The sequence below is a fragment of the Anas platyrhynchos genome, chromosome 3 (genome assembly GCF_047663525.1).
Source record: "Anas platyrhynchos isolate ZD024472 breed Pekin duck chromosome 3, IASCAAS_PekinDuck_T2T, whole genome shotgun sequence".
NCBI classification, from domain to species: Eukaryota; Metazoa; Chordata; class Aves; order Anseriformes; family Anatidae; genus Anas; species Anas platyrhynchos.
The window spans coordinates 117451036-117476939 of NC_092589.1; the positions used below are offsets into that span (position 1 = coordinate 117451036).

A 25904-nucleotide genomic window follows, 5' to 3' on the forward strand; every position below is an offset into this window, starting at 1 on the left:
TCTGGTTTTATTGCCATTGTTTTATTTCCATTAGTTCTAAAGGTGTAGAAGTTACGTGGATCGGTAGCCATACTACTTCTTAATATATATTTTTTTACATCTTTAAATAATTACAGCTTGTTCAGTTGGTTGGTTTCCCTCTCCCCCTTACAAACAAGTGACTGTTTCTACGGGACCTTCCCAGCCGACCTGGGAAGCTTCAAACTTTATACATGGAAGAAAAAAAAAAAAAAAGGCAAAACAAGACACCCCCCCGGCATAGTCACAGCTTCAGAGTTACACTGAGAGTCATTGATCGGTTTGAAAGCTCTTCTGCAATATTCCTGAGCTCCTCCTGGTTGGGGAGGGTCCAATCATCCTGTACGACTGCAAAGTGGATCCCGGATCTCTTCTGATCGATTTACGCAACGAGATCTGACGTGATTCGAGATATTGCACGTTCACAACTTGGAAAGACGTTTAGAGGGGGTAAAAGATCTTTCCACCCCTCCTGCTCCCCATCTTGCTCTGGTGAGCACCAAACTCAATGAAGAGAGCTTGGCACAATCCCACCTTGTGCTGCAAACCCATAGGCATCAAAATTTATGTGTGCCATTAACGATGAGCTGTAAGGGAACAACTTCCACAAACGGGTTTATATAAATGATTAAGCATTTTGCAGGACTGGGCCTTTTGCTCTTGAGGACAGGGATGGTTCTGGGTTCTGTTTGTGCAGGACCCAGCCTGGTGTCACAGAATGGTTGAGGTTGGAAGGGACCTCTGGGTCATCTGGTCCAAACCCCTGCTCGTGGCCCTCAGCAGGACCTCCAGCCACGCTGCAAGGGAACAAATAACAGCAATAATTGTCTTGTCGTATTGTCTCTGGTAATTGTATCTCGTTTCATGAGCAAAGCAGGCTCTGCATGCCTCCCCCATCACCTGAAGGAAAGCAGAGCTCGAATGTAACCCTGAATTTTGTAACTCGCCCCTCTGACTCGAACGAGCTGAATCTCCTGCTGGTTTTCTTCCTTCATCCCACGCGAATCCCTTCAAGGGTCACCTCTGGTGCTTGTCGTCCTGTGGTGACGATCCCAGGTGCATCTGAAACGTCAGCTGCTTGTGGTGTGAAGGGGCATCACCTTCTGAAAGCAGACATCTTGTTACCTGGCTCCATGTAAATGCTCCTCACTGTGTTTCAACATTCATTTTTTTAAGGCTTTGTGGGAAGAAGAGAGGCACTCAACCAAATTGTGCCGTGGTCACTTAGATAACCTAAAGGGACGTCAGCCGGAGGACCACCAGGCTCATGTCTTGCAGGGTTTTTCCACTTTGCTCTGCAAGCAGCCTCCTCTGTGGCACCAAGGAGTGTGGTTTAAGGGCAGGAAAGAATTTCAACCAGGGAATTCAGCTCTGAGGGCAGTAGGAGGAGCACAGCGACGGGGCAAAGCAGACAAAGCCCTCGGGAGCATCAGCATGGAGACAAATGCTGCGTGTGTTTGGTCTCCTCGGGCTGTGTAGGGTGGTTTTAGGTATCTCTGATGAGGCATCTCTGGGGTGCTTCGGTGTCACAGAGAAGAATTCACAGCGAGATCCCAAAAGACCTCAACTGCCAGGTGCGAAGGAGGACAGGACAAGGAGCAGGCTGGCTAAAGACCTGCGTGCCTGGGGAGACAGACCTTAATGTTTTCAGCCCAAATTCATATTGTTAGGTGCTATTTCTGGCCTCTTTGCCGGCTACTGGTCTCAGCAGAATCACAGAATGTCAGGGTAGAGTTTGATTCATGTTTCATTGAATGCCTGTAGTTAACGTACTAACGAGGTTGGACTCTTCATGAGCTCTGTGGGTCAGAGTGCAAACCCTGGGGGCATCTTGGAAGGAAAGGATGGGAAAAGTTCCCAGTTTGTGGGCTTCATTCCCGGGAGCCAGTGAGGGGCACTTCTTGTCAGTGGGAGGACCACACTTTGGGGATGCTCACAGAGGAGCCTCAAGGTGCAACCAGCATCCAGCCATCCCCGTGGCATCGCTGCGTCCTCCTCCAGGGAGTGCAAATGCTCTGTCCCCCCTCAAAAACCCCTACAAATCTGAGTGGAGGGGCCCAACTCTCTACTCTGACTCCATTCCCAGTCTCTGTCATGACCAGTCCAGTTAAATCCTTCTCCTTAAAGAAGCTTTTCAGCCACCAGGAGGAAATTAAAAGTTCAGACAAATACGAGTCATGCTTTTGTTTCAGCCGTGTGGGTGGCTTTCCTCTTTGCCAAGCCCCGTATCTCGGTTGGAAACACTCCTTGAGGGAGTGGTGAAGGGTGAAAGCTGGAGGATGGCACCTTACACCCTTCAGCACATTTTGGGGTAGCACTCGGTCATTCTGCAGTCAAGTCCAGGATGCAGGGAGGGAAGAGAAGAGCTTGGAAGGAGAGAGGAAGAGCGACGGAGTTTGGGAGTGGACAGAAACAAGAGTGGAGAATCTCATTGGATGCAGTCTCCCAAAAAAAAGGCTCCTCTTGCAGGCAAGCGAGTCTGTGCAGATGCTTGGTGAAGAAGATGCCCCCTGCCTGCATCCATTAAAGGCTGAAGGGTTTTCTTGTTGTGGAAGGTCAAATCCTTAAGGGTTGGACACGGAAAATGGTCACGAGCCGGCTGCTAGGGGCAAAGCGGGAACTCACAGTACAACAACAGATAAATGACAATAGGATTTCATCAATGACATCAAAAACAACAGAGAAGGATGCAAAATAATTAAATTAACTGTCTGAAAAGTGACGGCACAGCAGAGTTAAAGAGCAACTTCCACTTGCTGTGCTCTGCAATAATCTCTAAGCCTGGCTTGTGGCTATCCATAAGGGAAAAGCCCAACACTTTCCTCCAGAACTTGATGACCAACGTGGGTCTCCTCTACCCACTCCCAGAAGATTTCTCCTTCCAAAATCCCCCTTTGATTTCAGACAGACATTCTCCAGGCTCTGCCGACGTTTTGGAAACACAGTCCCATGATTTTGTAATGATAAATAGGAAAGGAGTTACTATTAAATACGGACATTCATCGGGTTTCCAGACCATCTAGGAGAATTAAGGTAATGCTCTAGGCACGTGAGGTGAGGATGAGGAAGGGGGCTTTTTTTTTTTTTCATATCGAGTCCACTAAAAACACCACAGCATGTCTCCTGGAGTCTGTTCACCAAACTGTCCTGAATCTGGCTCCATTTGGTGGAAGATCACTGAATTTCGGTCATGAGAAGGTGACGGCATTTCCTCTGGCCGGGAAACAAATGGATGGTGACAGAAGAAAAAAAAAAAGTCACTGTGCCACCATTGTCTAAGTCTCAAATGGCAAACGTTTTTAAATAAAACCCCAAACCTTTGTCCATCCTTGTGTTTCTGACTATTTCGTAGAAGGTGGTGACAATCTAACAAAGAGAGGCTTGTTGAAAGGGGGGGAAAGGCTTCAAATCCATTAGTTACTTTGAGATTTGAGTCTTGGTTTCTTTTGTAAGAGCTCTAATACACCTCAAAGAAGTCCTCTTTACCTCTTTGCTGGAACATCTCGAAAGGGGAGAGAAGGCAGGAGAGCAGGGGAGGTGGGAAACAACATTGACTTGATTATTACGTGGCATCTTCTTCGTCTCTCGAGCTGGTCAGCCTGAAGTCTCTGGGTGGAAGACCAGGTTATGCAGTAATGATGTCCCCATGGTTTTCGGCTAAGACCAGGCTGTTCCAGGAGTCCTGTTTGGAGCTGGTTTGCGGAGACTGGCTGATGGCTGACTGGTAAGCCTGCGGGGAAAGCTTCAGGGCTGAAATCGCAGGGTGAATTGAAGATCCGTGTCCAGACATGGCAGAGACTGAGAATGCCTACGGGAAAAGGAAAATCCCGTAAACAACAAACAAACAAAAAAACATTGAGGACCCTGTGATTCTCTGTATGTAGGGCTGGTGCCACATTAATAACACATATGAGGATTTGCTAGAGTTTGAAGCTTAGATGTGATGCTTTGGGCTTTCCTTTTTCTAGACCCTGCTCTTTACTATTTCTGCACATGGGACATAGCGTTCTCTTCTAAATGACAGAAAAACGATCATTTTACCCCCCAAGGCTTGAGATTTCATCGGCTTCGGGCACTCCTAGCTTACAAATGCCCTCCTGTGGACTGCAGGACACACAACAACAGCGCCGCAAAGCGTTGCAGGTGCAGGATCAGCCCAGCCCAACAATGCCTTTTTTTTTTTTTCCCCATTTTGTTTAAACACTGCAGCTCCCCGTATGAACCCAAGGGGGAAGCAACTACCACACACCACTGTCTCTTAGCTGTGCTGTGCCATGGGAACCCTCAACCAAGGCACAGTTATTAAACCCCGCAAGGATCAGCTCCCAGCTGCGGGTGCTGCTCAGCAGGACGCACTCCTTGCTGAAGGAAGGGCTCGTCCCAAGACATCTAGCGGTGGATGTGGCACACAGCACCCGCTCACCCTGCAGCTCTCTGCCATCACGCTGGCTCGCTTTACCTTCACAGGGACTTAAATTTGGGCTACGTGAGTTTATTTTCATGCTGCATTTCTCATATCGTTCAACACACAGCCAGCAAGTGTAGATGAAGTAGAGTATTGCCAAGTTTTTCCTTGCTCAAGACAAATCAAATAGAGTCATATACAGGGAAATTTTCTTGCCCATACAGCTGCCCAACTAGAAGGAATCTCATTTTTTCATCAAGGCTGCTACCTCTTGTTGTCCATTCAGAACTGCTACATGTCATTAAAAAGCCACAGTGCGCTAAACACGATGACAAAAACGTGTGTTTTTTACCCTGTCCCCAAGAATTGATCTCCAGCTGTGAAACCCTAGACCCCTGGCTTGAAAAGAGGAAACCTTTTACTATAGAGGAGGTTTTGAGGATACTCCCCTCACCATTTCTCCCATCCTAGTTCCCCACTCTGTCCCACCACCCTGCGTACCTGAGAAATGGGGCTGGGGTGCCCGTAGTGAGATGAGAGCTCTGGTTCTGTTTTTATGGGGCGCATTTCCTCGGTGGTCGTGGCACTGCTGCTGCTACTGGTGGAGCTGGTGGTCGGGGTAAGACTCTCACTGCTGGACGGACCTGTGAGAAAGTGAGGGGTAAGCCAGGCTCTTCCCGAGGACCTAGAGCAGTGCAGATCTGTACCCACCCACCCACCCAAAGTTTAAAAAAATGGTTAAAAAAATAACAGAAAAGGCTTTGTTACTGCTGAAAAGCATTCAGACATTCCCCATTTTTAAGACACAGCCCATTTAGTGATTGGGTGTTGGACTTGGGACATAAATCCAAATGGCCAGAAGCACAAGCACACATGCATAGATGCAATAAACTCCCTTGTTCAGCACTTACCTGCTGGCGTCTTTGTTTTGTTAAGGTTCTTCGGCTTACGCTTCCTTGTTTGAATGCCCTCTTTTCTCATCGCTAAAGGCCGTGGAACCTGTGGACCCAAATATAAAAGCACGTTGGTTTCTGTATCTCCATATGGTCATGTAGAACACGGTTCCAGCTCTACCTCATTGACCCCATGAAAAATTATCTGATTTAATAGCAAACAACAACAAAACAGAACCCAAAGTCACAGGTCAACACCGCTGTGTGAAGAGAGATGTCAAAGCTACAAGGTGGGACTAGATGGGTTTTTACAACATAGGTACTGAGAGATTGTTTTAAGGCCAGAAGGGAGCAGCAGCCCATCTGGTTTACTTTCTTGTTGAACTCAGAGCTGAAGCTGTCTTTCTGGACAATGCTTATTTTCTGGAAAACTACTGCATTGGGGGACCTCCCTTAGAACTGATTCCACTGAGCTGGTCACCCTCAGAGTCAGACATGCTGAAATTCCTAGCAACAATTTGTGGGGGCAGGTAAAGCTTCCCCTGATTCATTGCATCTTCCAGCTTTGATCTGTCCCTCCTGGATGCTCCTCCATCTGCTCTGAAGCACTGGAAATCCTTAAGAGCACGGGAGTGTGTTAAAAAACAGGAGTAGCAATGGGGAGAAAAATGGGGAAGAAGAATGGGGTTTTCTTCTGCGGACACAAGGGTGGTGAAAGTCTCTGTCTCTGCCACTGCATTGCCACTGACTGGTGGGAGAAGGACAGGAGATTGGCATCCTGAAGTCCTGCTTTGCCGTGGGCTCCAGCAGGGCTTATCTAGATCTATCAGACATGACATGAACGCATGAAGCCCCCACTAGCAGGAAGAGACTATCCAGGCTCCCGTGCAAGGGAAATCATCAGCAGGAAAACCACAACAAGGGAGCACAGAGTTGTACCCTGAAGCCCATCCCCGTCACGGTGCCATCACCACCCTCCCCATCAGAGCAACGAAGGCTTTACCCCGTGGAGCTTCATGTAGAGCCCGCAGGCGTTGCAGACGGGCTCTCCCTCGGCGTTCCTGCGCCAGAGCGTGGTCGTCGTCGTGTGGCAGTTGGCACAGGAGAGGCCGACGCGGCGGGAGGCCGACTGGGATTAAAAACAGAACAAGAAAAAGCATCAACCCTCCGCGGCTCCTACCGGCAGCATCTCAGGTCCCTACAGGTCTCGGGTTTCCCTCTTGCCTCTGTTGTGGCAAGAGGAGCTTAAAGGAGAGCTTGCAACAATGGCAGAGATTTCCCCTTCCAGGGCTCTCTGGCAAATCTTGGGCTCTGAAAATAAATATTGGATGTATTCATTTAGGTAGAGGAGCTGGTGTTGCTTTAACCACCCCCCCCTGTGCTATATCCCTAGACGTGTCCCTCTTTTCTTCATGGCAATTCTTTTCCAGAAGAAAAATCAGGGATTTGGCCATTTTTGCAAGATTTCTTGTACAGCGCTGGACCAAGTCTGGTTTCCAGCCTTCAATACCTGACCACATAGGGATAACACCAGGGATATGCCCAGGGAAATGCCCAGGGATAACACGGAGACCAGAAAACGGAACGGGGCCCAGTTACAGACTGGTAGAGGTGGTGGTGGAGCTCGGCTCCGTCCTTCACCACGAAGGGGTTTTCACAAGAGGGCGCTGGGTAGCTGCGGACATTGGCAGCGCTCAAACAAGTGACATTTTTTGGCATTTGCAAGGAATCGGCTGGGTTTGGGCTAGGTGGAGGGCAGGGCAGGTGGGGCCTGGAGGATGATGAGGAGCCCCGAGGGAAGGCTCGCTGGCTCCTTGCTGCATAGGGTTAGGACAGCACAGACTGCTGAGCCCTTCCCAAAAAACTCCTCACCCAAACAGGCTGGGACAAGCAGGTATCAACCCCGAGATATTCCACATTCCCCATGCATGCCCCATTCCGACCCCACAGCCTTTGGGACGCCCTGACCTGCCCCACAAGCTCTGCCTTGCCCAAGGGAACAGCAAGCAGGGTGTCCAGAAGAGGTGGCCGGCCACCATGAAGGGAAGGGGGTCAACCAGCAGTGACCCTGGGGATAATGATCCTGAGGGTAAGAGAAGTTGGAGGTGTGGTGGAGCTGGAAGGGGTTTCCACTGCTGCTAAAATGCCTACAGGAGTATGAAATAGGCTGGCTTTCCAGTTGCCCAACAATGTTCCCTGCAGCCCCTTCTACCACCTGGCCTGGATCAGGTCTCTGCATAGCTCCTCTGCCCAGTCCAAGGCCTTGCAGCTCACCAAACTCAAGGCAATCCTACTTATTTTGGAAATCCGGTCCCAAACCACCTGCACCAGGCAGATGGGGACCCGAGGATCTGAAATACCCCCTCCATCTCCACCTGGCCGAGGCCTTTTCGCCTCGTCCTGGCAGGCAGCCTGGCCCCACGTGTGGTGCTGACTCACCAGCCTCCTCTGGGGTTTGAACAAGGGCCGGTTGATGCCGTTCATCTTGTGGTAGAGCCCGCAGGCGTTGCAGAGGTAGTGCCCCGTGCCGTCCCTCCTCCAGAGCGGGGTGGACATGGCCCCGCAGTTGACACACTCTCGCCCCTCGGAATAGTCATCAAAAAATTCTGCTGCCATGACGGGAGAGAAAGGCAAAGATTGGGTTAATTCAGTGGCTCCACGTTAAATTTCCACTTTACTTCTTGATATTTGAACCCAGCAATGACATTCAAAGAAATCACAATCAGATTTTATGGGGTGCAAAAAGCATCTCTTCCTCTCATGGGGAAGCCCCCAAGATTACAGGGAAGAGGAACCCCTTTCCCTGCCATACGGTGTTGGCTGAAGGACCTGTGTGGCAGCAGGGATGTGCCGGGACACAGATACAGGGAGACAGAAATAGAAACCTTCCCTTCTGCTCTGACGTTACCCAGTTTTCAAGATTGGACTTAGCCAGGGCAAACAGACCGGGGCAGGCAAGCGGCCGTGTTTGCAACCCAGGTGAATTCCCTGTGACCGGGGACAAAGAGAAGCCTGGACCCACGGAGCAGAACTGCCCAGAGAGCAGAGAGGAGCCCAGGCATCCCCTGCTGGAGCTCAAATATGTGTGGGCAGAGAAAATCCTGCCTGTGCATCCCACAGCCCCTTGGCAGATCCCAGCAACCCCTCTACAGAATCGCTGCAGAGAACAAAAAGTCAGAAATATTCACATGCTGTCACCCTACTCTCTGCACAAGAAGCAGCTCCTGAACAGCAAGAATCCACAGGTATTTCCATGATAAACCCATTCCTGCCCCTGTATCCCCTCTGCACTCAAAGACAGCGACCGAGGCACGCACATGTCCTGCTATGGGCACCAGGAAGGGAAGACCAGATGATAAACTCCTTGTGGAGAAGAAGAAAAGGGCAAACAGGCTGGGATTAAACCATGCTGCTGAAAAAGCCTGATCCCCAACATAATGAGACACACACGAGGATTTTGGAGGATGGCAAGAGCTTTGCACTGGGGCCTTCAGCCATTACATGCCCGCATAGCACCAGCTCTTCCACTACTACTGTCCAACTTGCTCTATTTTGTGCCTGCCCACCTGCTTGTTAGACAAATCTCACTTTCTGCTGGAGGACAAGAGTTCCCCAAACGGCAAACCAGCAAAATTTGACTTTTTGCAGATCTATGTCTTAATCCCATGTGGATTCTCTGATATCTTGTAAGCGTTACGTTCAACCATCAGCCATCTGTCTTCTGCTGCTCTTCAGGCTCTTTTGGGGAAATCTGTGGGAAGCTATGTAACCATAACACAACCAAAGGATTAAAAAATGACTGAAGTGGGGCCAGTAAACAGAGACTGAGAAGGATTCATGTAGTTATACCTAGAAAACCAGGCTTAAAATGACAAAGGACTACACCGTGTGGCAATGGGGAAATGCTAGAAGAGAGGAAATGAGTGCACCTAAAGGGGCTCTGGAGCCAGAAAAGAAGAAATCTGCTATCTTCTAATTAGCTTAGGGAACCCTCATTACATTTGTGTAGTTCTGGTGGTTTAGGGAAGATGGGAATCCCTCCAGGTGAATGTTGGACTCAGTGGTATTGTAACTATGCCTCACTTTCCCATTTAAAATCACCACCGAGCCACAGCCAAAACCCAGATCAAATAAACTTCCTTCAAAAAGAGGAGGAATTGGAAGAGCTAGTCAGGAAAGAACTCATTTCCTTGAAAAATCTCAAGAAAGGAAAACATTTTGCTATTTTTTCTTAGAAGTAGCTGAGGTTTCTGATTATAATTTTCCCTAAAACAAAAAAAAAAATCTGTATTACGTATTTTCAGGGTAATTTTCATCTTACAACAAAATCTTTTCCTCTTTGAAAACAGTTCAGTACAAAGTCTTTGACACAATCCATGGGGAACTGAGCAGGGCAGGGGCAGTCCAAAGATAATAGTTAAAACACTTATTTGAATTGTTCTTGGGAGTTATTACAAAATGTTGCCTTTCCTGGAGATTTTTCCACCAGAAAACCAAAATCCGAAGGCTTTTAATCAAAGAAACAAAAGGAAAAAATTTCTAGCTGTCCCTCAGAAATGCTAAGAGTTGGACTAGCCCTTGAATAGGAAGGTCCCTCAAAATGGGAATGATAAGAAGAAATGTCAAGTATGGAAATACTTTTGTTTTTAAAGAAAACAGCCTGTGGAGTCCAAACCAGACAAGCTGTAAGTCTTTTGTTTTCTGATAATAATCAAATTTGCTACTGTAACCTAGCTCCGCAGTCCGTATTATTTTCACTGGTTTGTAATCTGCCATCCAAGATCAAAATACAAAGTAATCTTCAGACCTGCTCCCTTTACTCTCCCCAGTCTGCATTTGTTTGAGCTATATTCTCCACTATTTTTTCTTTCTTTCTTTTGGGTTTGCAGGGGATTTGGCCTGGAGCTTCTCTCCTGAGGGACCTTCACCGATTTACGTTTCTGGAAGACCTTTTCTGCTTCTCTATTAGCAGCATTTGTGCGATTTGCCCCTCTCAGCTGCAGACAAAGCTGGGCCTCGTGAACGTGACCAACTGGAAATCGCTGGAGCTGGAGGCCGGGAAGGAGCAGACTTTGCTCGCAGGGCGCACGGTGGCTCCACGCAATGGGTGGCTCTCCCTGACCGCGGCCCTTGCGGGGTGATACGGGATGGGTGCGTCCCCTGCGGACACCGCCCAGAGCTGAGTCAGAAGATGACATCTGTGGAGTGCAATCTCATTAAAAACATTCCCAGAGCCCCACTGGGGCAGGGAGAGCTCCTTGACCTCACTAGATCTCACCTGGAGGAGAAATATTGCATCAAGGTATGCCTGATGATGGCAAATTCCTCTCGGCAGAGGTGCCGGCTAGAAGGGTGTGTCATGGAAACACCTGAATGTCAGCTCAGGGAAGACAACTTAAGCTTAATGCATGCCTGGATGGAAGGGTGACTCGTTTTGGTGCCAGTGGAGAAATGGAAGACAAGGGATTGGTTTTCTTTCAAAAAGAGGTGCTCTCATTTCACAGCATCGCTAGAAGCAGGGTTGAAGTTGTGGAGGGAATCCAACCAACCCAGCTGCTCTTGAAAACCTGGGGATCTATGAAATGCTAAGAAAATATCACTTTAACAGGAGCAACCTGTGCAGTTTGATGTGGGCAGATGCTCAAGACCCAGGTAACGCAATAGCTGCTCAGTTTGGAAGGTATGGGCCATGGCCTCCGCCTGCCTCCCTCCCTCCCTCCTCCAGGGGCACAATCAGGGGCAAGGCTGAGCTATATTGGGCATGGAGGTCACTGGGTTTCAAGTGCCCCCATTGCTTAATTTGCCCTTGTTATTAATAACGGGGCCCCGCAGACCGGAGGATCCCCAGGAGAAGCAGTGAAGTGTTTTCTTGGCTGCCGTCTAGGGGCTGGGAGCTCTAAATCCCGGTGTTATGAGATCCCCTGACACTTACTCATTCCCTCTTCTCACACTAGCAGCCGGTGGAGGAAACGTTTATTCAGGCAGCAAATTGCCCGAGCGGCTCCCGGCGGGACCCGAACAATGGGAATGGAAGGAAAGGCTCCCCCAGTCGCACTCAGGGCAACAATTTCCGTTTCGTGGCACAGGAGCCACTGCCTGATAATGGAGATTTATGGGGCCAGCTAGTGACCTCTACAACAGCCTTTCTCCTCAGAGGTCTTCCTGGAAAGGTTTGCTCCCTCTCCCAAAGCCAGGTATGGCTAGCAAGGCCAAGGAGAGGACAACACATATGTGCCAGTTGGGCTGAGGAGAAAACAGGCCCAATGAACTGAACAACCTCCTTCACCATGTGTGCCTCAAGGTCTTGAGCTCCTCTCTGAAGGCTCGGCTCCCCTAAGCGCCTTTGCCCAGCTCTTATCTCAGATAATATCGGTCCTGGGGTAGTTCAGGCCTTGTTATGGGGTGGGTCCCTGTGCCTGGCGTTGACTAATGCCAATGGCTTTCTGCTGCATGCTTCATAAGACCGTGCCCCAAGCCCATGAAGGAGCTTCTCATGTGAGATTGGATCGTGAAATGGTGCTGAACGAGGCAGCCTGGCGAGGATTGGGGCCTGTCCCTGTCCCAGCCACCAGCTTGCCACATAAAAGGAGGTCCTTTTCCCTCACACCTACCCCTTACGAAGACTGCAAGGTCCCCAGGGCAGGAAATGTCACTTGAATGTTGCACAACAGTCTCCTAATCTTGGGTGAGGCCTTGAGCATGCTAATGTCAGGAATGCTCGCCACAATGGGACGCTTAGTCCCTGGGGAGCCCGGAGGGATTCTGAAGTGGAGCACTGGGGGCTGTTAGGGGAAAAGCATTCTTGGAGGTGGCCTTTCATGGCTCTTAGTCACTGGGAGTGGCCCCTTACATCCACCGCCAGGTCCACAGAGATCAACCAGGGAGGACAAAGCAGAGCCGGCCCACACCTACAGGCACTTCTTCCAGCATGGCTAGGGCATGACGGCATCTCCTGCCAAGGATATCAAGTCTTTGTACTTCTGCCTTCCCAGCCAGGAGAATCAGATCCCCGTGCACAACCAAATCAGCTGGGGAGCAGGGGGAGGATGCCCAGGGCTTGGGTCTGAAGGGAGATTTGAACTCCCCTCTGATCCTTCCAGCGTCTCTGCAAACCCCAGCTCTGCCAGCATGCCCATTCCTAGGCCTTTAGCAAGCTTAAATTTGGAAGCCTTGGAGGGATATCTTGAGCAGGTGAACCTTAGGGATCAGGACCCAACAGAATGATAGGAGTGAAAGCACCTCTGATGGAGAGGTTTTGACTCCTCCAGTTCAAAGCCAGCAGCCAGTTTATAAGTTTCTGTTCCCAAACCAGCCTGCAGAAGGGAACAAAGAGCCCTCCTTGTGCTGGCTTGGGTGAGATCTGGTTGTCTCAACAACAAGGTTGTCTCCTTTCTTCTGCCCCCTCCTGCCCTCACCCCCTCTCTCTACTTGCTGGGGAGAAAGAGACTTCCATTAATATAGCACTGGAGTTTTGTTTACAGATGGAGGGATATTTAATATCAACATTTCCCCCTGCAGAAGTGTCTTCTCAACCCAGTGAAGCAACTCGACAAAGGAGAAGCTGTCCTTCAAACACAGCCAGGCACTTATAGGCTCTAAACAGAGCCTGAGAGCAGTTCTCCCTGCAGAGAAGCAGTTTCCTAAAACAATTTGTTATGATAAGAGGTGAGAGCCACGTTCCTGTGTATACAGAATCCCAAATGGACTCTCAGGGGCACTCGCAGCTGAGGGAAAGGACACTGGTCCCTTGGACACATGGACACCTTGGGCTCCCAGAGGATCCCAAGCCACCAGCACCTTCTGCTTCAAGGGACAACCACAACAGCAGTGCAGTGGGAAATGGGATTTACCATTCTTGGCTACTCAGGATGGTTTGTCCCAAATCCCAAGTTTGTTCCTATTAAAAAAGCAACAATATGGAAATAATTCCTACTGTTCAAGCCTTTGGGTGTCCCTTTAATAAGTGTTTTGCTGCAGTGAGTGGAGAAGAAAGCCACAACTCTTTCTTTTAACTGGGTTGAGGTTCTCCCATGAATTGCATGACTACAGGAGCTGCAGCTTTATGGGAAAACAATAATAAATAAATAAATAAATAATAATAAAAAAAAGCTTCTGGTCAGATCACAGCTGTTAAAAGTGCTTCTTGTTCCAATGCTGTGTCTGAGTACAGGGCTGGAAAGGAAAACAGAGCAGCAGAAAACACGGAGAGACAAAAGCAGAAGAGGCAGGGAGTGATCGTAAATAAAAGAGCCCAGATTTATGCCTGAGAGATCTGCAGCCAAGAGAAAGCTGTCTGTGAGTCTTTCCTTTTTCTATGGGGACATCATCAGCTTGGCATGCAGATGGAGATCAGAAAGCCCATGTGCATTATCAGCCACCAGAGCTGAGGATGTTTCTGTAAAAACAGGTTCTGCCCTTTTTTTTTTCCTTTTATCCCCTCCTCTTCTCTGCATGTTTCCTCTCTGACAGAATTTGAGGGAAATTCATCCAGTTACCCACTATTTTAGAGACCAATGGGACCTGGATTTGCAGAAGACATCACCTGTGTGATTGTTGATCCACAGGAAGTGGAGAAGGGGGGCAACTTCCCCACTGTTAACCACAAATGCTGTTTCAAGCAAAATGCGTCATTGTGAAGCCTCACAGAAAGGGCTTGATGCTGTCCCTGAATATTTTGGGGCTTAAATGACACGTCTAAAATGGTTGGTCACTCAGTTGGCTGCTCAGAGCAAGTGGCTTTCCCTCTGCAGACCTACAGCCCCTATTTAATTGCTTAGGAAGCACTTCACCTATAATCTGGCTGAGCCATACGCCACTTTTGAGAAAGCAAAGAAATCTCTTGCCTCATGAAACACCGAGACTGTTCCTACACAACCATTCCCAGCCAAGTGTTTCGCGTCAAGGCAAAGGGAACATTGCGTCCCTCCCCTGCAAAGCTCCCCGCTCTGCCTGCAGCAAGCCAAGGTCTATGGCACACACCACTGCCAACAGCCAAGAATACTCCTTTCCTTCACGGATATGTTTTCCCCAGCCTGAAGGACAGTGGAGGCAGAAGCAGCCAAGGGACCAGCTGAGATCATGTGCTAGGGGTCCACGAAGGGAAGGCTGGTCAAAGCCTGGGCCTGGATTTGAGTTCAGTCTCGGCTCTGTCCTTGGGAGCAGGAGCAAAGGCTCTTCCATGCCTCACCGTGTGCCCACACAGGGGAAAGTGAAGAACACTGGGCCTGGGGCTCTGGGGACATCTCAGCACGTACTTTTGGGAAGGGGCAAGAGGTGGTACTGGGGGCTGGCCAATGTGGCAACTGGAAAGGACTCTCCACCACACCAGAGCCCCCATGCCCAAACCCCACAAGCCCAGGGGCCGTACCACAGCTGCATGGAGAGATAGTCACCCCCATACTGAAGCAGCATGGCCCAGACCCAAAAAGTGGGCAGCAGGCCGGGCAGAAGAAGGCCTGCAGCTCCCCTTGGGTTGTATTTGCACAGGGGGGAGGCCCACCAAGCTCTGCTCGTGCTGCAGTGGAGACAGGCTCTCCTTTTTCCATATCCACCATGAACACCACTCATATATGGCCACTCGTGTGCATATGCATGCAGGATGGGGGCTGTTCTGATGGCAGAGACACAACCAGACCATTAGATCCCAGTCACCCCAGCATCCTAACAGGGCACAACCCCATATTACAGTCAGAAAAGACAAACCCATTCCTTCTCCCCACTCATCCCTAGCGGCTCAGCAGCAGGCCTGAGGCCCTCCATCAGATCCTGAGCAAAACTTACGCAAAAAAAATGTTAAAAGAGCAACAACAGCAAAAGCTGGTTTTGGTCAGAGCACTTGCTGGCCACCCCTTTGATGACAGCGTGGTGTCCTACAGCAATTTGTGCTGCCTGTGAAGTTGTGTGTAAGTGAGTGAGCTCCAAGGCCTGCTTTCTTTTGCTGGGATGCAGGCCTGATCCCACCCACCAAAGTGACCTCCCCTTTCTTACTCCTACTTACAATTCTTACACTTGTAAATATCTGAGGCTCTTCTGATAAACAGGAGATTCCTCTGCTTATCGACTGTCCAAATATTTTTAACAAATCTCAGATTAGCGTGGAGAGCTCGGGGAATGGCCAGGATGGGGCCATCCACAGCCTGGGGGCCGTTTGGCAGCAGGGACCTGGAAATGGTCTTTCTCTCACTAGACAAAGAGAAAAGAGCCACAGCATTTTCCCCCTTGAAATACATCCCATCTCCACATGCACGTGCTTTGGCTCTCCTTTGATGACTGCAGGGATGATGGGGAGAAAATGGAGAGCGTCAGAGCCAAGGAAAGCTTTGTAGCCTGCTCGTGTGCCAGGCCCGGTGCCCATGCCTGGCACTTGTTCATCAAGCATGACACAGCCTTCACGTGCCCTTGGCCTGCCTTGCTTGGCCACCTACAGCACCGTGGGTGAGCCGAAACACCTAAATCCACAGGAACCCAACAGTTTGTGGTCATACATCCCCCTGCAGCATCTGTCTGTCTGAGGGAGAGCATCTGTCTGTCTGCAGGGGTGGCCCAGGTGGACCAAAATCAAGGCCCAGGAAAGTGGTGGTGCTTGGGGTCATTACGAAGATAAAACGAGGGAAGCTGTGCGGGTAGATGCTGACAGCAGGGCATTAGGAGAAGCTTTTTCATTAGGAAATGGATTAGGTGGCCAGAGAGGTGAGGGCATTTCCATCCCTGGGCATTTCCAAGCATCAAGACAAAGACACAGCTGGCCTGAGCTAATTAAAGTGGCTAATTGCTTTGGGCAGGTTGGGCTAGAGATCTACTGACACCCCTTCCAACCTGCCTTTCTGTTACCCTGCGACTCCAGAAACTCAGTAGTTTGTTTTTTTATTATAATTATTATTATTTTCCAGACTAGTGCAGGTCAGAGGAAAAAATATTTATCTGCATCAGGCCAAAATCCCTTGTGGAAACACAACTGTATTATCAGTATGTGTGTGTTATGTGTGTGTTTGTATATATATATATATACACACACATATACAGACATATATATTCAGTGTAGATCTACACTTACTGTGTCCTTAAGAATGCCATTTTAGCCAGCTAGGAGTCATCTCTAATCAACTCTCTTTGCTTTTGCTGTTAGAATTATTTTTCTATGGCTATGCAGAACATAGCCGTATAGAACTGTACATATATATATTTATATATTCACCACTATAAACACACACTTTGTATATTCTGAATTATTTATATACACCGTGTATATAAATACACACTTCCTATATTTAAAAAATATATATACCACATATAGGAACATAGGAAATATGTAGTCTATGCACTGCTTAATGTGCCCAAGCCCTCTCTGAACATGACAACCTTAACAGTGACCTTCAGGTGCATATTCAAGCTCTGCCCCAGCATTTTGTTTGGACCCTGCGTGCTGACCAAAACACACCAAAACCAGCGAGGTCGGATCCTGGCCTCTCTACGGGACGGCAGCCAGGCACAAACAGAAAGGTGTTTGCTACGGCATACGGGATGCTGGGTGCTCTGACCCCCGGCCCTCCTCTTTTCCTGTTTTAATCGTTATTCTGGACAGTAAAGTCAGCAGGGGCGGAGGACGGAGCGATTCTGCGATAAAGTATCTGCAGAGGTCAGCCCAGCACTCGGCAAGCCCAGAAACTGCAGCCCAGGCCAACGAAACGGCAGGTACCTGACTTATCAGGGCAACATACAACTTGCAGTTTTTCTACCCCAATTGATTGGACTTTTTATCTAAAATAACAGACATTATAAGATAGGCGAAAGTCGAGATAAGGAGCAAAATTGAGTAGTCTTGAATCAGATCAGCTTGGGGACAGGTTCAAACTCCCACACCTGCCCCGGGGGAATCAATGAAAGTTTCTTGGCATCGTCCACTCGTTTTGAAACGCTGCTCAAGTGGAGTGAACTTTGAGACCGTGGCGTTTATTCTGTGATTATAATTAACCTGCTCACCCGTTGTTATTGATTTCCTCGTGAAGGGAGGCGACGGGATGTTGGCTCAGAAATATAAATGGCTGGGGAGGGGAGGCGAGGGGCCAAGCAGTCTGCCCCCTCTTTGTGAAGTGATGAGGGGCAGGACATAGGCAGCTCCTGGAGAAAAGCCTCGGTCATGCCCAAGACCCCAGGCACAAGGACATCCTCCAAGGCCAGGAGGAGAAGACATCCCCCAAACCAAATACCTCCCTCTTGCTCTGCATCACCAAGGCATGTCCCAGCTCTGCATCCATCCCAGTAGCCAGCCCCTGGGGTCAGAAAGCCCTTCCCCAAACCCTCTCACATCTGGGGCCAAAAGGGTCTTTTGGAGGAGTCCTGAAGGCTGAACCTCCTCACCCAGTGCTGAGCCCTGAAAATTAAATAATGATGGCTCCGTGGCCTGCAAACCGAACAGCTTGGCTTGGAAACTCACAGCATTTTGAATCATACATTTTTATGTCTCCTCCAGAGCGTGAGCACATAGGAATCAGGGGTTCCCAACTTTCTTCTTGTCCAGAAAAGCTGCCCCTTCACCTCCCTGCAAAAATCAAGCCTCATGTGTAATGCCACGGCTCTGGACAATGTAGCCTGGAGGAAAAACGAGCAGCACTGAAGGGGACGAGGCACAAAAGCAGCCAAGAGAGAGCCAAAAGAAAACTGCCTGGGGATGTTTGCATTGTCCCAGGACAGCCTGGAGGGGACGGCTGCCCCAAGACTGCATCGAGGAGGCTGGGAAGGGCAGCGGCAGGACCTCTCCTGAGATGCTCCCCGGCAGACACCGGCCTCATTCCCAGGGATTAGGAGGAAACATTCCCAGGCAGGGATTTTTTGTTATCCCAGAGTCAGAAACGGCTGGTACCAGGCCCTGTAGGAGACGTGGGATCAGCCCCACGCACCCCTGGTCTGCCTGCCCCATCCCCACGTCTGCTGCCGATGGAAAACTTGCTTTCCCCGACTTTCCATGAATTATTTTTTCCCCTCCTTCACAAACAAGCCAAATTTCCGACTCCCCTCTCAAGGCTGGCGCGGGCCGCGCGAGCCCAGCTGGCTCCGATAAGGGGCTCGCCAGCTTTACGGGTCGCTAAAAATAAAAATAAAGCAGCAAATCCCGGCGTGCTGCACCACGTAAACCGAGCGGCTGCTTTCCAAGATGGAAAAAGGGAAGGTGCTGCTGGCGTCTGGGAAGCTTTCCCGGCTAACAGCCTTCACCTCCCCGAGGAAAGCTGTCGGTTCCCAAATATCTTGCAGGAGGTTGGGTTCCTGCCCTAGGGAAGCTTCTTGCACGGGCCTGATCCTGCAGCAGCTCCCAGCCCTGGGCGAACCTCCTTTTGGGGTGGTTTCAGCTCAGAGCGGGCAACGGGGTTGCTTGTTTGGTTTTGGTTTTAATTTGTTGGTTTGTGTTGTGTTATGTATTTTTTTTCCACAGCCCATCCTGAATTTATTTAGAGAGGGGGGCTGATCCTGTAAGCACTACGTGGGCAAAACCAGCAGGATCGGCCCCAGAAACATCCCTGCTGCAAATCCAGGGGGAAACTCAGTACCCGCAAGGAGGGGAGGTATTTCCAGCTCCCCTTCTGAAAGCAGGCTGGAAATACCTGGTGAAAGCCAAGGGGAAACTGAGGCACGGGGCAGTATGGTGGGGCTGGGCATTGGGGTAGGGTGCTCGGGGCATGGGACATTTCTGTGCATCCCCTAGAGCTGATTTTAGCAGTAGAAAGACATGGGAAGGAGGCAATTTTGCCCCTCCAAGCAGAGCATGAACCCTACAAGAGCTATAGGTGCCCAGAGCCGCCAAATAAAATTACCCAAAGCCATCTCTGTGCAGGGAAATAACCAAGGAAAATTTTAAAAAAAGTACACCGGGCACCTCTTGGGTAAAAATAATGATTTTCGCTCCCAGTTGATGCTCCCCCAGCCTTGGCTTTGCAGCCCAGGCCTTGCCAAAAGCAGAAGGCTGAAACGTTTCGGTGCTTCTGACGGGGTCAGACGTGCGGCCAGCCTGGGAAGCCTCTGCCCAGCTCCCTGCGAGCGGCTCTGAGCTGCCTGGAGGAGAAATCCCAGCTCCGGCTCAGCGCAGGGAAAGGGAAACGGCGACCAAGTGCATGGCCGGCTTCGCTCGAGCACGGGGGAAAGGGCTGCAAATGCGCCCTGCTGCAGGGATTTCTCCTCCGTGCTTTGCTTTCCCACTGGGAAATGACCCGAAAAAGCAACAAGAAAAGCCCCTTCCTGCAACCACCCCACTAAGAGCCCTAACAAAACACCCACGGCATCGCTCGGCACATTTCAACAGCAAAAGGGTTCCCCAAAAAAGCCCCAAAGCCGTTCGTCCCCTGCTACTAGAGGCAGTGACGGCCAAATTATTTTCAGCCGCTGTCACGCACAGGCGAGCACCCGCCTCTGAGGACCTCACTGCTCAGGAATGGCAGATAATTGGGTTTAATTTGTCGTTACGGATGTATTTACAGCTTGGACCGGTCGCTGCAACCGATCGTGCGAGGCGGTTTAGAGGGATTTAATATCTTGCCATACCGCTGGAGGTTTAATGGGCAGCTGCGAGACAACGTTGACCCAAAGTTTTTGTTTTTTTTTCTTCTCCCCCAAACCAAGCAAACCTCCACCCGACATCATGGTGAAATTTTCTCGTGTAATTTGGCGTCATTTGGGATGCAAACGCGCGTTCTCACCTCTGTCCCTGCTTACTTAAGCAGTGTTTCGCGTCGGTCGCGCACCAAAAGCGGTTTGGCACCTTCCTGCCAGACAGCCAGAGCTCAGGACCCATCAGCGAGGTGAATATTTGAATATTCCCAATCCTCGGCCCCACAGGCATAATTAAACACGATCCCCCTCCCCCCCAAAAAAAGAGAGCCGGGATAGGAACAACTCAACCTCGCGGATGCGCACGAGGGGTTACGGCAGCACGGCCGCCTTGCAAAAATCAGCATTTCAACAAAACCGGCCGCTTTCAGCCCAGGATTGGAGCCCCCCAATCATGTTCCCACCTGGTTTCACAGGCAGCAGCCAGCCCCAAATGGGAGGCAGGAGCCTCGCAGGGATTTTTTTATAGAAAAGGGGTGCAAAAGCCTCAAAGCACACAAAATTTGCGGTGCTTCCCCCCCAAGGGATGAGTGGATAGACATCCCCAAGCACCCCATTTCTGCACCCACTTTTCTGTAAGGGAATTAGAAGGAAGGACACACCGGGCTGATGTGCAAGGAAAGGAATTTGGGGACAAAACCTCTGAAAATGAGGTCTGTTTGCATCTCTTTTCCCTATGCACGCAAAGCTCTGTGGGTCCCAACGAGCAACAATTTCAGCCCAGCACCCTGTGCCGATGCGAAATCATAGAAAGTTCGGGTTTTGCTACTTCAGCTACACTCTCAAAGGCTTTTTAATTATATTTTCCTTGAAATTGCATTTTTTTCACCCATTCTTTGAACACTCCCTGCACACATCCCCCCGCAGCTGCCGACCTCCAGGCACAAAACCTCGCGCATCTCGCCGGGCGCCTGCTCCCTTTTCACCTGGGTTGGGATTTATCTGCAGGTCGGCGCATGGCTGGGGGGGAATTTCCCAAAGAAAACCTTTCAAAGCCCCCGAAAAACTGCGGCCATGGGGTTTTCAAAATAACCGGCCCCGTTTGGGAGCACCGGGGAGCACCTCTGCCTGCCGAGCCAAGGTTTCTCCATCATCAGAAGAGCACGGAGACAGCAGGATCGGGTCCAATTTCCTTTGGTAAACACCGCCTGATACACGCTTCTCTCGCTTTCCAAGGATTTTGCCTCTTTCTACCCAAAACGGATGGAAATAAATGTGGAGAGAGTGAAGTACGGGCTGCCCTCTTAAAAAAAGAAATCACTGCTTTTGTTATGGGGATATAAAAATGCACGTGGGTGCGTGTGCAGAAAAAAATAATTCATCCTGGCTTAATAAATCTTAGATTTAGTGCCACTGCTCACTGCCTTCAGTTTTGCTGCTTTGTAAAAAAAATAATCATTATATACAAAATATATGGATATGATATAATACGTGATATCATAGGTATTATGTACTGCACCACAGCTATTCTATGCGTGATTGTATTCAATAATTAAAGCTCTGTTTCCAGTGATGGAGCTGTACCATTAACAAGGCTGATGCGGTGTGATGATATTTTTATTATTATCGCTGCTTTAATCGCAATTTTAAATATGCTGTCTGGGGATACGGGGAAAGGCACAAAAATAAATCGCGTGCTTGAGCTTGAATCGTGTCTCCCCATCCCGTAGCCCTGCGGGTTTTGTCCCCAAAACTGCGGGGCTGTGGGGCTGGGGACCCCGCTCCTTGTCACCCGGTTGTCACGGCGGAGGGCTGCAGATGACACGTTCGCCTTCACCGGGGATTTTTGCAAATGGGGAAGGAGAGGAGGGAGAAGCAAGGCGGGATGCTTTCACCCTGAAGCCGCCGCGTTGGGAGCGGTGCCTTTGAGCACCCCTGAGAAATCCAGCCCTCAGCCCTCCCTCCGATCCCCTGGGGCATCGGCTGGTAGGGCAGGGGGACGTGACAAATGGGATGAGTCAGTGGCACCGAAATGCCAGCCTGGGGATGCTACCCCGCCAAGCTCTTCGCATCCCTGTGGGAAAGCGTGAGATCTGGTTCCCCGATCTCCCAGCAGCAGAAAAAAAAGAAAATTAAGAAAAAAAGAAAAACATTTTTCGACCGATGGCCACGTCTGCTGGGGGCTTTGATCTTCGCAGATGTGGTCCCGTGGAGCCCAGTTGGGGACTCCTGGCTCAGAGAAAAGCAAAATGAAATGCGAAGGCAACCAAAGTGCCCCGTGCCACGGCTCGCTCCCGACTGCAGCGGCAAAATTCATCCTCCTAAAATATAAATATCCACAGAAAAAAAAAAAAAAAAAAAAGAAAAGAGAAAAAAAAAAGAAGAAAAGGAAAAAAAGACCTCCTACCCCCCAAAAAAGAAAAATCCTTCTGTTTCACACAAATTTGCAGCTGAAGTGGAAAAAGGAAAACTGCACGGGGTGGGGATGGGAAAGCTGGATCTGCCCCCCCATCCCCTATGTAAAAGCCAGTGCATTGCCTCCATCTCAGCTCGCCTCTCCCCAGCAAGGGGGGGACGAGGCAAAAGCACCCCCCGGCTGCTCTGGGGGCAGATTTTGGTGGTGGGGACGTCTAATGGAGGGAATTTTGCCCCTCCTTAGCTGGGGAATTTGCCCCAGCCCCATGCCCTGGGGCAAGTTCACGGCTGCTGGGGCTGATCCTGCCCTTCAGGGCGAAGAAATGATCCCCAGACGTACCCCCAAACCCCAAATTTGCTGAGCATGCAGCAGGAGTGTTTTTTTTTTTCATAATATGCCCATGTGGTTTATTTATGCCCCCAGTCTCCCCAGCATTTGATACCACTGAGCTGCTTTGCCACTTTTTAACCCCAAATTCCTCCTATCAGGGAAAAGCAAGAACACATATCTTTTAGTATATATTTTTTTAATCAGCTTTGAATGCAGTTTCACTAAAGTTTCACGAAACCTTTCCTGGAGCATTGCTTATCTGTGGAAAATAAACGCCGTGCCCAATTGCGTAGAGCGCGCGTGTCTGAGTCTACAATTCCAGCTCCATCTGCACGGACTTAACCTTCATTATTAAATACTAATGCTAATTAATATTACAGTAATGGCCGGCTGCTCTGCAATTAGCACTGTCCGAAGGTGGTTATTTTTCCAGGAAATCACTGGAGGAAAACGAAAGCGCTGCAAAAATCCCTGGGTGCAGCAAAACCTTGCGCCAAGGGTTGTGTTTCTCAGTGTGCGGAGAATAAAAATATCTCCGCTCCCAAGGAAAGGCAAAGAAAGGAGCTTGGGATTCACCATGCCCGGAGCTACCCGCCGGGGAGCTGCCTTCCACAAAATCCCCTTTTCTGTTTGAATCCCGAATTTTTAGACTCAATGCCTTTCAGGCCGTTTCGTCCCATCTCCCTCGTGCTACGCAAGGGCTCGAGCGAAGAGCAGGCTCCGGCCACGGGACCAGCAACACAAACTGATCTCAAAACCCCCCAAAACACCACGAACCTTAAAAGCTAACCCAATATTTCTCCAACTGCAATGCTTCATCCTGAATATTTCATTTTTAAAGTTATTTTTCTAAGAGCCCATCAGCGACCGCTGCGAAAATGCGATTTTTTTTTCCCCCAAGGAAGAGATGGGCACTGAAGTCAAATAGAAATGCAAGACTGTCCTCGATGATACAAATCAATGATTCCTACGTGTTTTGCCACCACAGGGCTTCCCAAAATCCCTGCCTGGTTGACCAAAGCTTTATATTTATAGCTTAGTTCCCCATTTTTACACAATTTCTTAATGCTCGAAGAAACGCAAAAGGCAGTGGCAAGGCCAAACCTTCACTGACACCCGACTTTCATTCCTGTAATTCCTTAAAATAACGCTAAAGTTTAAGAAAACCTTGCTGGAGGGAAATTTTACCCTCCTAAGTGCAACCTGAAAATCTATCAGCGGCCAGATTTGAGGAATTCACTTCCGAGTGCCTTTATTTCTTTTCACTCCGGCGCCAGCAGCGAAGCCCCCATGGAGAGGTGGTGGGGAACAGAGATGGGTCTGGGGGAGCAGCTCCACAGCCCTGCTTTCCTCCCCGTGTTGCCTTTTTCCTCCGAGCAAAATACAGAAGCGATATTTTAAGCCAATTAAGCAATATTTTGAAAACAATTTCTGGTCTTAGGACCGGGGGCGCTTACAGAAATCAGTGCTTCGGCTCCGAGACGGGGATCGGCACAAGAAACCCCGGTGGGATTTTGGGTGGTGAGACCCCGAAATCCAGAGCTGGGGCTCCCAGATGTGCTGATCCCCCCCCCCAAAAGCAAACAGGGTACAAGAGGCTGTGCTAATGGATGTGGATTTATTTCTTCTTCTCTTTCACCTCTCCCCCTCGGCGCTGAATTTCCCTTCACCTTCCCTTTCCCCGGCCTCGCCAACCACCCAACTGCTGCAGAAAGGACGTGACACAAAGCGGCCCGAGAGCGAGATCTGGGATTCACACACCAAACTTTTCCAGTTAATTCCATCCCTAAATTTCCCCTTTTTGCACCAAATCGAGCCGGGAAGGGGCTGCCCACCAGGGTTGCACTCCCGCAGACCCCAGCCATCACCGCCGCGGCCCCGAAATGCCTGCGGAGCTATTTGTGGAGCAAACCCTTCCACGGGAGCTCGGCACATGATCCTTGCAGCTCCAGGCCTACCCGAATTTCATTTAAATTATTATTATTATTATTTGCAACTGTGGTTTCAAGGACTTTTTGCAACGTTGCAGTGAAAGTGCATGAGTTCAACCGGCACCATGAGGACCCCGATATTCTCCATCCCCGGGAGCTCAAAAATCACAACTTTCTCAATCCCACCCTCTAAAAATAGGAGTGCACGGATGAAAATGGGGGGGGGAATAAAACATGAAAACAGGGGGGGAAAACATAAAAACGGACAGCATCCCATCCCACCATACCCCATCCCCTCCATGCCCCGGGGGTTTGCTGCGCTCACCGATGTTGGCGTGCCGGGCGGCCGCGGGCGTCCCTCGACCCTGAAGGTTGTGGAGCATGGGGCTGTCGAAGGGCGAAGAAGTCCAGGTGGTGGCCATTTCGGGGCTCACGTAGGCAGGGTAGGGGCTGGAGTAGGAGCCACCGAAGCCCCGGCCGTACTGCTCCCTCCCGTTAGCAGAAAGGCTCAAGGAGCTGCTGTAAGCCGCCGCGGCCTCCCGGGAAGAGGTGGCAGGGATGGGGGTGCTGGTGGAGAAGGAGAACCGAGGTGACACGGGCGGGTGGGACGATCCGGGGTTGTAAGCGGCGCTTTCGGCTCCGGGTTGAGTCCAGATGGAGTGGCTGGAGACGGGGCTGCCTTGCTGGGAAGAGCCGCCGCTCTGCAGGTAGGGCAGGCTGGGGAGCATGGAGGTGACCCTCGTGGTGGGCACATAGACGGGGGACGCTGCGGCCGCGCTGTGCATGAAGCCACCTGCCCCCTCGTAGGCTGGGGGGCCGGGGTTCGCCGCCATGGCTAAGCTCTGGTACATCTCGCCGCGGGCCCCCCCAAACCCCAGCCGGCTCCCCGGGCACAATCCAGAGCGACGACGATGACGACGAGGGGAGCAGAGTGATGAAAAAAAAAGAAAATAAAAAAAAAACAACCCCCAAACCCCAACTCCCTTCTCCCTCAGAGGCAGCCGGAGAGGTCTCGCCTTGGGGAGGGAGTGTCCGGCCAAAATTCAGCAGGTCGCTTTGGGCGAGTTTAATTTCAATTTCAATTTCTTTTTTTTTTTTTTTTTTTTTTTCCTGGTCCTTTTTCCTCCACCCACCCCCCCTCCCCGCCGCCCACCTTCCCCACCTTCAGCAGGTCCGGCCGCCGCTTCCAGCCCCCCAGCAAGAAGTCCTGGTCCCCCGCGGAGGAGAGCTTTAGCTCCCGCTTGGAATTAGCTTCTCCCACCGGGCTCCATCCATCAGCTCAAATCCCCCCCCCCCCCTCCTCGACAGTGGGGCCGGGCTGCTTAAAACCCTCGGGCAGTCTCCTCCCCGTCCAACCCCCCCCCGGCCCGGCCAAC

At 50.3% G+C, this 25904-nt stretch overlaps 1 protein-coding gene across 4 annotated transcripts; it reads right to left on the reverse strand.

Moving 5' to 3' along the window:
- GATA4 (GATA binding protein 4) lies at nucleotides 1-25904 on the reverse strand. 4 transcript variants are annotated; one of them, XM_072036557.1, is made up of 7 exons: nucleotides 25691-25904; nucleotides 24854-25095; nucleotides 7756-7922; nucleotides 6320-6445; nucleotides 5335-5422; nucleotides 4925-5067; nucleotides 1-3826 (listed from the first exon to the last, which is right to left on the reverse strand). In XM_072036557.1, the coding sequence occupies exons 2-7, from the start codon at nucleotides 24948-24950 to the stop codon at nucleotides 3644-3646; spliced, it is 804 nt and encodes a 267-aa protein (XP_071892658.1). In that variant the 5' UTR covers nucleotides 24951-25095; nucleotides 25691-25904; the 3' UTR covers nucleotides 1-3643. The 4 variants fall into 4 exon arrangements, with proteins under 4 accessions (XP_071892658.1, XP_071892657.1, XP_071892656.1 ...); XM_072036556.1 differs by having other exon boundaries at nucleotides 7756-7925; XM_072036555.1 differs by lacking the exon at nucleotides 25691-25904 and having other exon boundaries at nucleotides 24854-25654.